Source organism: Myotis davidii, unplaced genomic scaffold (genome assembly GCF_000327345.1).
Source record: "Myotis davidii unplaced genomic scaffold, ASM32734v1 scaffold221, whole genome shotgun sequence".
In the NCBI taxonomy this organism is placed as follows: domain Eukaryota; kingdom Metazoa; phylum Chordata; class Mammalia; order Chiroptera; family Vespertilionidae; genus Myotis; species Myotis davidii.
The window spans coordinates 1064306-1075786 of NW_006293349.1; the positions used below are offsets into that span (position 1 = coordinate 1064306).

At 47.1% G+C, this 11481-nt stretch overlaps 1 protein-coding gene across 1 annotated transcript in view; it reads left to right on the forward strand.

Annotated features, from left to right (window-relative positions):
* ZNF804A (zinc finger protein 804A) overlaps positions 1-10349 on the forward strand; it is a gene marked incomplete at its 5' end in the record, with an annotated part of 116778 nt that extends 106429 nt beyond the window's left edge. Inside the window, 2 exons of the mRNA XM_006767056.2 lie at positions 4373-4503; positions 5326-10349. Of these exons, the coding sequence (XP_006767119.1) occupies positions 4373-4503; positions 5326-8524 (3330 nt within the window). The remainder of the gene's footprint in view (positions 1-4372; positions 4504-5325) is intronic.
* Positions 10350-11481: the final 1132 nt, after the last annotated feature.

The window sequence follows — 11481 nt, forward strand, 5'->3', positions numbered from 1 at the left end:
AAGAGAACATGGACACAGAACTTGGCTGGAGATTGTGGCTAGAGATCCTGGCAAGGCTGCTGATCAACTGAACGCTGTCTCCGTGTCATTCCTTCTTCGCCAACTCCGTCCACACCTTTGGGGACCCCTGGACCTGCTGGGGTTGGACCCCAGCAACTATGACGTGCGATGACCACCAGGGGGTGGCACGGAACGAAGGAAGGCCCTGGCCGGCAGGTGGAAGGCCCCGATCGGCCCTGCTCGCTGGCCAGGCCTAGGGACCCTGCCTGTGCACGAATTTCTGCCCGGGTCTGTAGTGACGCTGCAGGGAGTTTGTCTTCCTCTGTCAACCTTATCATCCAGGCCTTCGCTGTCAGACAGCAGCCTCGCAGCGGAAAGCTGGCTGCTGCTCACCTAGGACTCACAATGGCACGTCGGTAGGAAGCAAACCTGGTTAAAGAAACAGGAAGGGAATTTCTCTCCTGAGACTTGACTTTTTTTTTGTTTGTTTTTAGGGTTATCCGCCTCAGCAATATATGCTTATCATTCAGGTAGTGAAAACGGTCACAGAGCCACTCTTACTTACACTGGAGGCTGCGATCTTTATTGTTTTAGTTGAGTACCTTCCTCTCCCCCAATGCTTGAGTTCTGTTAGTGAAATAGAGAGTGTAATCAGGGAAGGCAGTTGGCAGTGTTCACACCGTCACAGCCAGACCAGCCACCCTTCGATCAGAGCAGTGCACATGGAACCCCCTGACGATGGGTAAGGCATTCCACCCATCCGTACGCTTCTGGATTGCGGTTTTGACATAAGCATCGCATGGAGGGAAGACAAGTCTGTATCCAATGTTATGTCTATTCCTGGAAGACCAAAATGCTGCCCTTTTCAGGAAGGAAGCTGCCCAATGCCATCACCTGCCCCCGGGCGCCTGGCTGACACCCTCACTAATGGTGCCGGGTGGGGCTGGGTTGTCTCTGCTGCTGGCAGATGGCACTCAGCGGGTCGCCCCTGGTGAGTGAAGGTACGCATTGCTGAGACCGTGACCAAGGGCCCAGCCTGTTCTACCGCTCGCGTGTGGCTCAGGACACGCCTCTATAATGTCCTTAACTTCAGTGTTGTCTTCTCTGAATAAGGAAGCAATGCTAGCTTGGCTGCTCCTATGTTTCTTTTTCAATAAAAGTAATGAATATAATATTGCTTAACAAATTCTATCAAACAACATCAGTTCTAAATAATTACAGATGGCTAATATGTATATAAAATATTCCATCTTGCTAAACATGTGAATTATAGGCAAAGTATTCATTATACATCACTTCCTTTGTTAATATATTTTTATTGGTTGATTTCAGAGAGGAAGGGAGAGGGAGTGAGAGATAGAAACACCAGTGATGAGAGACAATCATTGATCAGCTACCTCCTGCACACCCCACACGGAGGATTGAGCGTACAACCCGGGCATGTGACCTAACTAGGAATGGAACCGTGACCTCCTGGTTCATAGGTTGATGCACAGTCATTGAATCACACTGGTCAGGAGATACATCACTTATTGACTATCAATTAAATATATTAACAGTGATGCTACCCAACATTGGATACGATATTCTATATCAGTGGTTCTCAACCTTCCTAATGCCACGACCCTTTAATACAGTTCCTTATGTTGTGGTGACTCCTAATTTCATTGTTACAAATTGAACATAATTAAAGCATAGTGATTAATCATAAAAACAATATGTAATAATATAAGTGTTTTCCGATGGTCTTAGGCGACCCCTGTGAAAGGGTTGTTTGACCCCCAAAGGGGTCGCGGCCCACAGGTTGAGAACCACTGGTCTATATAATAAAAGCCTAATAACCTAAGTGTCCAACCATTCGACCATTTGACCAGTCACTATGAAGCACACTGACCACCAGGGGGCAGATGCTCTGACCGGTAGGTTAGTTTGTTGCTGTGGTTTGGATGATCGGGACTGGGCAAGACTGGCCAGACATGCCCTGGAGCTTTCCCGCGGCCCCAGTCATGCACTGGTGGGGTCCCTTGGCGGTATCAGCCCGATCCCTGCAGGCCGGGCCAAGGGACCCCACCAGTGCACGAATCTGTGTGCCGTACTTGTAGTATACTCATATACTCCTGGGAAGAGTTTAAAATGGTGTACAGTTATAAACAGCATTTTGGAAAACCTAAAAAAGTACACATGTGTAACTTTTATTCCAATAGTTCTATTTGTAGCAACCACCTACCTTTTGGGTATAAATAGATGTACAAAATATAGACATAAGAATGTTGGTGAAATTCTGGTTTGCAGTTGTAAAGCAATGTAATTTACCTAAAAGTTTAATGATGAGTTATCTAAATGAGTCAGTGCCTCTCTCTCTGTCCCTCTTTTTACGCTGATTAAACCTTTGCCAGTCTAATGTAAAGGCAGGACCATTGTAACTTTGCCAGCAATCCGACACCTGACACCGTGGACTTCCCGAGACCATGTTTGAGATTGACGACCTATGTGCCCTGTGGCATTTGGTTCTCTAAAGATTAGTACAAGGAAGTCAGCGGGAAGGGGAGTGGGCCTTCTGAGATGGCATCATAACCAGAGAATATTGATTCATTAGGTTTTTCCTTTCTCTACATGCATATCTATTGAATTATCTGCCAGTGTGCATTATAATGTGATTTGTGATACAGTAGCTAGACCACATCCTTCTACTAACTCCTTTCAGCATTCTAATTTTCTAATTCTTGCTGATTGCCATTCCTGTCTTGACATTTATCAGTAAGGATTTCTTTTGAGTGATTCTCAATAAATTGTTGCGGAAGCTTTAGAAATAGCATTGACATTTCCATAAAGCCTCACTGCTATTATCTTGTATATTTATTTGTGTGGAACTTAAGTTTTCTTTCTATTTGGCACTCTCAAAAGAATTTACTTGGTTTCTACTATTTACTTTTCAAAATTACTCTCCTACGACATAGGACTTTATTTTTGCTGCAGAAAAATACAAGAAAGGATACAAAGACGGATAAATTCTAGCCTAAAACTAACCAACGTGTTTGGACAGGCCTATGAGCTCCGTTGCTGGCTATGCCCTAAGTACGAGGCAAGCTGCTTCACTTTATCAGGAAGGCTGTCACTGAGACGAGGGAATTGTGTACAGAGAGGAAGACTGAGATCAACAGAACACTTTGTTTTTAAATCATTATTTTAAAATATTTAAAATAATTTTTAAAATAATTATGCACATCTTATAGAAATCCCATCAATTAAACATTAAAGTTTACATGAAGCTTAAGCTAAGATACTATGCAGGTGAAATTAAGCAGATACAATTCAGGATTCCCAGGAGTCTAATATTATTTCATTAGTATTATTTCAATTGTTGAGGGAGGAAAATTCCTCACTTGAAGGATCTAAAAGGATTCACATATAAATCAACAAATACTTATTATACAGTCATACAATACACCAAGCATTGCCCTAAGCCTTGGCACACATCAGCGTATATGTGTAAGGCATTTATTAAAACTTTGTTCAATCACTTCCTAATGTGACTAATATATGTTTTATTCTCTTAGAGGCTTGCTCTAAGGCTACTCAACACCACAATTGGATAATGACATGAGCTTCATGAGAAGATGTAGTACCTTAATCATTTTTAATAACGATACACTGTGACTGTGAAAGACTGTAGTGAGTTATTTGGGACATGGGATCACTTTGGTGTCTCTTAAATACTGCCACATGCTGTTTACCGAGTCTGTTCCAGTTGACATAATCTTTCTAGCCTTAAATGCCCAAAAGGAGCCCGTTAATACAGATGAAAAATACACCTAATGTAAAAAGAGTTCACACAAAACATTACTAATTTTATTCTCATATCTAGAATTATTTGGGAAATATACCTAATATGTGAGAGGAGGGATTGTTTTAAATGCCTTTAGTAAAGGCCATTTATCTTATGAGTTAATGTAAGGCATTTACTCTCTTTAGAACATATAAAACTACCAGATGCCTATGTTGTCTATAACTGAAATACACACGCTAATTTTGTTTGAGAATCAGGGGTTTGCATGATTCCCACCGTTTGTCTGAATTAGGTGGAGAACCTTTGCAGAAAACGGTCAAGGAGCAGCAATGCAAGTTTTCGGTTCCTCTCACCTACGGCGTGGGGAGATCTCTTCATATAATACAGCAATATGTTTGGGCATTTTCTCAAGCCAGAAGGGTCAGAAAATATTTTTGTCTGAAGTGGGTTGTCATAAACGTGGTGTTTTCCTTAAACGAGGTTAAACAAAGTGATGTATTGGAAAAGTTCAACAATAGAAACAATAGCAACTTGAACATTGTCATCGACCCAAATACTATTCACCTTTCCCTGTTTTTTCAATAGAGGCTCAAAGAACTGAAGCAAAGGGAATTCGCTCGAAACGTAGCCTCTAAGTCCAGGAAAGATGAAAGGAAGCAGGCAAAGGCCCTCCAGCGCCTCCACCGGCTGGCCGAGCTGAGGAAGGAAGCCGCACGGTGAGTGTGCAGGAGCGGGCACCTGTTCCTAAAATGTAATGACAAAACCAGAGAGAAAAATATAGACATAAAGGAGACATTTATTTATTTCTGTATCAGAATAAGACTCACATTCCCGTGCTTCCCTTGGGGTTTAATTACCAGGTACTTCTCATAAATTGTGGGAAGTCACAGCAAAGGGAAAGAAAGGCCTTTTTTGCCCGGCCGGCGTGGCTCAGTGGTTGAGCGTCAACCTAGGAACCAGGAGGTTTCGGTTCAATTCCTGGGCAGGGCAAGTGTCCAGATTGCAGGTTGGATCCCCAGTGTGGGGCCTATACGAGGCAGCCAATCAATGATTGTCTCTCATCATTGATGTTTCTATCTCTCTCTCCCTCTCCCTTCCTCTCTAAAATAAATAAAAATATATAATGGAGGGTTTTTCTTTAATTCCCTCCATAATCTCCATGTAGTATTACTGATGTTAAGTATTTGTGAATTAAAAGTAATTTCATTTTAGAAAATTCTGCAATACTTCGCAGTGTCACTGAGGAGATTACAGGGGTACACAGTCTTGGCCAAGGGCACTGGCTGAGAGCCTGGGGCTACGCTGGCCTTTGCTGTAAACAGCTATCCCACTTACTTCCTGCCAGCACCTCCACGTTACCCCACACAGTGACCGACACATGCGATTGCCCCTGGAAGCCACCTGAGCCGATGGCGGTGATTCCTTCCCGGAGGTTCAGAGTGTTGGGGAAAATGTTACAGAGATGTTTCCCAGGTGAACAGGCTTGAGTATTTCCCGAACGCGCCCCCTCTAATGTACACGCCTGCTGCTCTTTGCAGTGCTCCCGGAAGCGGCCCCATGTTCAAGTCCACGACGGTGATGGTGGGAGACACTCGTAATGGCCTGCCCCAGGGAGCTGTTGTGGATTCACTTCACAGCCAGGAGGATGTCAAGTGTCCTTTGGGTCCCAGTGAAGAGCCTGCGAAAGAGGTGAGCGCTGTGGCTGCAGACCCAGGGAGTGCACGTCATTCTGCAAAGACGCATCAGCTCGGGGAGCGCGCCCAGGGCGTTCACGGACACAGGACTGGCTTCTCTTTCGCGTTTCCCAAGAAAGCGTCCCTGAGGCTGGAGTCCTCGGCCGCAGCCTTCGCTGAGAGCAGCGACGATGCCTCCCTGGACCGAGGGCTGGGTAGGCGAAGTCGGTTTGTCCCCGGTCCTTGTCCTCTGCAGCTGCCTTCACCGACAGACGTGCTCTTGAGCCCCGAGGAGAAGGCTCCCTTTCTTCCTCCACCCGAGGGCACGTGCCATTGCACAGAAAAGGCTCCAAAGCAAGAGATGACAGAAGTTGCTTGTGAAAAAGATACATTTTTATTACCTTCCTCTTGCCAGTTTCAACTCCCTTTGTCTTCAGATGCAGGCCATTGCCAAAATTCGGTGGCATCCGCAGATCCAGCACCCACGGAAGATGTTGCTATGAATGAAGACATATCTGAGGGTCTTGCCGATTCCGAGTCGTCAGGAAGTAGGGGCGCAGCTCTAGATTGGGTTGCCGACCTCATGGCTTTGCCAGCGGCCCCAGCGGAAAGTGCGAAGGACAATGCAGCACCCGCCATCGAAGCTGAAACTGAACCCCGTGGTCCTGAGAGGCTGGCGCCTTCCCTTTCTGAAGAGGGCACTGTCACTTCACGTAAAACGCCAGATTTCTCCAAAAGGCCCTGTGAGCCCTTTGTTCCTGTGCTCAACAAAGACGGGTCCACCATTCTTCAGTGGCCGTCGGAAATGCTAGTTTACACAACTGCTCAGCCACCCGTTTCCTACAGCTGCAACCCTCTCTGTTTTGACTTTAAGTCCACTAAAGTGCACAACCACCTAGAGAAAAACAAGCCGCCCTTCAGTGGCCTGTGTTCCCAGCAGAAGGAAGACGTTTGCAAGAGGCCGGCTTGGGATTGCAAGGGCAGCGCTGCCACAGGCCCCACAGGTTATGACGGTGGAGAAAGCAGAAACGAATCCGCCCCAGTCACTCCTCTTCTGGCTGAAGATGCTCTCTCCAATGGTTGTGATTCTGGAGGAAATGAGAATATAGATCAGAGGTATAAACATAGTTCCTGTAGGAGCAGAAAAACAAAAAGATACCATTTTATTCAAAAACAAACAAAACAGAATACTCATGAGAAATGCCACAAAACAAGGTTGAAAGATACGCATGAACACGGGTTCCATAAAAGTAGAAGAAAGAAAAAACGAAGGAAGTTATGTCACCACCATCGTGGGGAGAAAGCCAAAGAATCAACTCCCTTCAGAACGGAGACAGGAAATAGCTGCACCGACACAGCGAGGGAAAACCCGCTGGAAGCGATTTCAGAAAAGCGGGATTCAGCTGAAGAGCCACTGTTAGACGCGCATCAACCGCCTGATAAAGAGCCCACATCAGCGTTTCTGTTCTTACGTGAAAATAAAGAAACGTGGAAAACGTGGAACGCCGAATACAATCATAATGACGACATCAGTTCTAAAAATCACTGGACAAAGAACTCAACTGTTTTAAATGGACAGTCCAGTCCCACAATGATGCATCCTGGGAAATGTAGTTTAACACCCTCCAGAACTTCCTGCAGTTGCAAAGCCACGGTGCCCAGCTGTGGTCAGGACCACGGATGCGTCTTTCTTCCAAAGGCCACCAGAGGTGTGCCCCCGAATCAGGCCGTCAAGCGAGGCTATAATTCTCTCATCAGTGAAGCCGAAAGATGTTATCGAAAACGAAGACCACATTCATCTTCTCCCTCTTCGGATGAAAGTCTAAACGCACAGCATGCTTTACCGGGAGAATTTGGGGCGCCACCCCGAGCTCCCGTGCCCTTCACGCCTAGAAGGAGACGGAGGAGGAAAAGAGGCCGGTTCCGCCCCAGACATGGAGCCCTGGAGCTCAGGGAGCGAGCAGACCACCCCGGGAAGGCGGCTTCTCCCGTAGGACAGCCAGGCGGGTTGATAAGCGCAGACACAAAAGAGGAACTAAACCCACAAGACATGGCAAATGTCGACCGGAGCTCAGAGCAAACAGACCCCGTAACACACAAGCTGACCTCACGCCCCAGCAGCCCCCTTCCTTCAGGAAGCGATGGGGGAGCTGAGCGTGTGGTCGCCGAGGCCCCCTCTGGCTCGAGGCCCGAGGTGTCCGATGAGCCCACCTCTGTCCCTGCAGCTGGCACCCCCGCAGAGGAAGACGTGGCCGGCGCCTGGCTGGGGCGCCAGGAGGGAAGCCAGACTGTGCAGATCAGGGAAAAGCAGGTGCCTCCTGCGGAGAAGACCTGCCAGCAGCCCCCGCCCAAGGCGCTCCTTTGCCACCAGGAGCTGGAGCTGGCCCAGGCCCTCCCCCAGGGGAAGATGGCCACGGCCGAGGCCTCCCCCGAGTGGCTGTGTCTGCCTTCAGGAATTCTTCACGCTCACCCACCGCTGCCCTTCAAAGAAGCACAGGTCAGTGGCCACGCCTTGGTCACCACGGAGCAAATCCTGGCTCCGCTGGCTCTGCCCGAGCAGGCGTTGCTGATCCCCATAGAAACCCCTGACAAATTCAGAGCCCTCCCCAGCGAGGTCTACCAGCACCTCCTCCAGCCGGGCCTGCTGGCCCACAAGGTCAAGCTCGCCTTCCCCGCAACGGCCCTGGCCCCGCCCAGCGCGCCTCTGCAACCTCTGCCCCTGCAGCCGCCCCTAAGCTCTACCTCGGTCACCACCATCCACCACACCGTCCTGCACCATCAGACGGGCACCTTGAAGATGCTTCAGCCGCACCAAGGGTTCCTGTCCCAGGTCCCGTCCCTCACCAGGACATCCTTACCTCAAACTGCCATCTCACGAGGACACCTGGGCACCAGGCTCTGTCCCGGGAACCCGCCCACGTTAGTCACACCTCCCCCGATGCCCATCATTCCAGCCTCGGTCCTTCCTCCCAGCCCCTTGGCCTTCCCCCCTCTGCCCCAGGCCCTCTTCCCCTCCCTGCTCGCCCCCCACCCTGCCGTCATCCCGCTCCAGCCCCTCTTCTAGTCACACCGTCAAAGGGAAAGAAATCAGTGAAAACGGTGGCTGTGTGCGTGGGTGCTCATCCAAGGGGGTCGCTGCCCGTTGAATGGTGGGGAGAAGCCAGCCAAACCATGCCTCGCGGATAGGAAAGCCCTTACTCCAAGTCCAAGGATGCAAATGAGTTCTTAGTTTCCGACATAGAATATCATCAAGGCACTGAATCGTTTCAAATCAATACAATATATGCTGTATATTAAGTCGATGTCTTAAGAGTATGTATAATGTACATAAAATATATTTATAGGGCTGTAATGTATGTTGTAAAGTATGCTCTTTGGTTTTTGTTTATTTTTTTAATCTTTGTGTATTTGCACCTATTTAATGTTTAGACAAAGCTGATGGCACTATGTTTTGTACCATGTTCTCTGAAACTGGAAATTCAGTGAAAAATATATCTTGCAATAAATTTTTGTTAAATATTTAAGCAAAACAAACTTCTGTTTTTAGTTGGTTTTACTGTTTAGGGAATGTACAGTAACAGTCGGCTTCAGACTTACACCATGTCTTCTATCCGTAGACATTTCTGACCCTCACCGTTCTGCAAAGTGTCTCCAGAGTTCGATCAGCACTTCACCTTCGACACGCTCTTTCAGAATAAATTTAGTGGGTCCATCTGCTTTTCTGTTTGTTCTAATGCTGTGATACTCAGAGTTTTCTAAATGTCCTGAACAACTGGCTCTCTAGACAATAAACACGGAAATTCATGTGAAAATCATGTTGTATTTGGAGATAGAATAACTCAACCTATGCAAAGTACATAGTATTCTTCCTGGAACTGTACAACTAGTAGACAAATAGTAAGTTCTTATAACATTTTTGTATGTTAAAATTTTCAGATTCATCCTATTTATTTTCCACCATTGCAGGAAATATACATATATAAGGATTTTAGTATGGCTTAAGGAATAGATTTAATTCAGAAGTCACTCTCCATTCTGTGACATCTTGGGAAGAATGACCTTGACACAGTCTGTCTAGAGTCTAGACTCTAGACCCTTCATTGAGGACGTGGAGGCGGGAAGGAGCATAAATAAACAGTGTTTCCTTCCGCGAGGCTTGCTGGTGGTCATGTGTGTCCTCTCTCCAAATCGCTGGAACAATCGCAGAGTCCTCACAACGCCCTTCCAGGTCCGCTGTGTTTCCGTGACCCCCGCATTTGGGTTCACTAAGTGCTTCTGTGCGTCCCGAGGACTATGGTTACTTAATAGGAAACACCACCCTTTTGCCCAGAGAGTTTGTCCATGTGCACCTGCCTGGTCCTTGCCCCCAGTGAGACAGCATCTGCCTGCCTGGTAGAGTGGGTTCGCCTCCCCCATGAGTGTAACCTCACAGTTTTTTTCTCTCTAAAGTTTGCTGTTTCTTGCTGTTTCATTGTTATTCGATCAAATAGGTTGAATTTGCATTCCCCAATGCCTTCCCCTCCCCTCCGCCCACTGCATTGTAGGCCGCATCTCTCATTCTTGTTTCTACTTCTTTTCCCACTCTGCTGGCTGCCCGCTGAGCCACTGTTGGGAGGGAAGGTTGCCACGGAGGATGCTGTCCAATAAACCGTTCACTTCCTCTCACAGATGATGACAGACGAAGGCTTAGGCTCACTTCTACCATCCGCTGAGGCTCAAGGTCTCGCTTAGAGACGCAGTAACAGCTCCTCCATGGTGTGGGGTGTTGAGCAGGATGGAATCTCGCCCACACCTGCCCACCCGTGGTTGTGTCCCGTGCCCACCTGGCTGCCTCGTAAGAGGGCCCAAGTCTCCTGCACACGCAGCCGTCACTGCTCACAGCCCAACGCCAGGGCATCTTGCGGACAAGCACCTGCCTGTGCTTGGCCCTTGGGGACATGAGCTGTGGGGTCTACTTGAACCCGGAAGCTCCCCGTAGAAAATGACGAGTTTTTCAATCATTTAAATCTTTTAATAACCACATTCTTTTCATTAATGATATTTTATGCTAATATTTTGACTATATGTGTATATGAATTGTACTAATATTGTTACTTAGAATTCTGATTTTAACTGCTGCATTTTAATATTTTATTAAGTTGATAGAGTGCCTCCTAACATTTTTATGGAATATATTTTCTATATATTCATTGTCTTCACTCTACTTAGAATATTGTATATTTTAGATTTTTTTTAAAAAAAATAGGTCTCCTTTCAGTTCAGTTGAATCAATCATATATGTTTAGTGTTGTTATCTTCCATATCACATTTGCATTGATTATGTCTAAGACTATTTTAATTCCTTCACTTAATACTAATTTCATTTCACTCTTCGTATATTTATGAATCATATAGGCAGGAAGCATGAGATATTTGGGGAATGCTCACCTACTAAAGAAAGGAGTTTTTATGACAGATCTTCTTCAAGTAGGTTCTCCTGTTCTCTTCACTAGTCAGTTCCCATTACCAAGAACTGTGCCCAGAGCTGAATTCCCACCAGGCCCTTCGAGAGCCAGGACTCCTGCCTCACTGGCTTAGCTCCTCAGTGGGGCTTCCGCCTGGAAACCCTCTCCACACACAGGCTCCTAGGTCACCTGCTTAGCTCACCATCTCCTCTAGCAGGCTCTGGTTCCCTCTGAGCTGCCGTCCGCAGGACACTGCGCTCTGGAAACGGCCCTGTGGCCTGTGGTCGCCCATTGTGCTGCCCGATGGACCCAGGCTCTTCTTGTTGCCCAGCCTTGCAAGCTGGACACTATGTCTGACCCTCTGAGCCGTGCTCATCGAAGTTAACCTCTGCGCTTGAGGTCATAGGTCAGTCCCAGATGCTTATGTTACACATGACCCCTTTTTAACAAATTCCCATCAAGTCTCAGGTTTGGACCTGCCCAGTTATAACATGGTAAACTTGAAGAGAGTGCGTTTTAAAAACCTAACATTCAGCTGCCTTAATTTTTTATCCCACATTGCATTTCCCACACACGT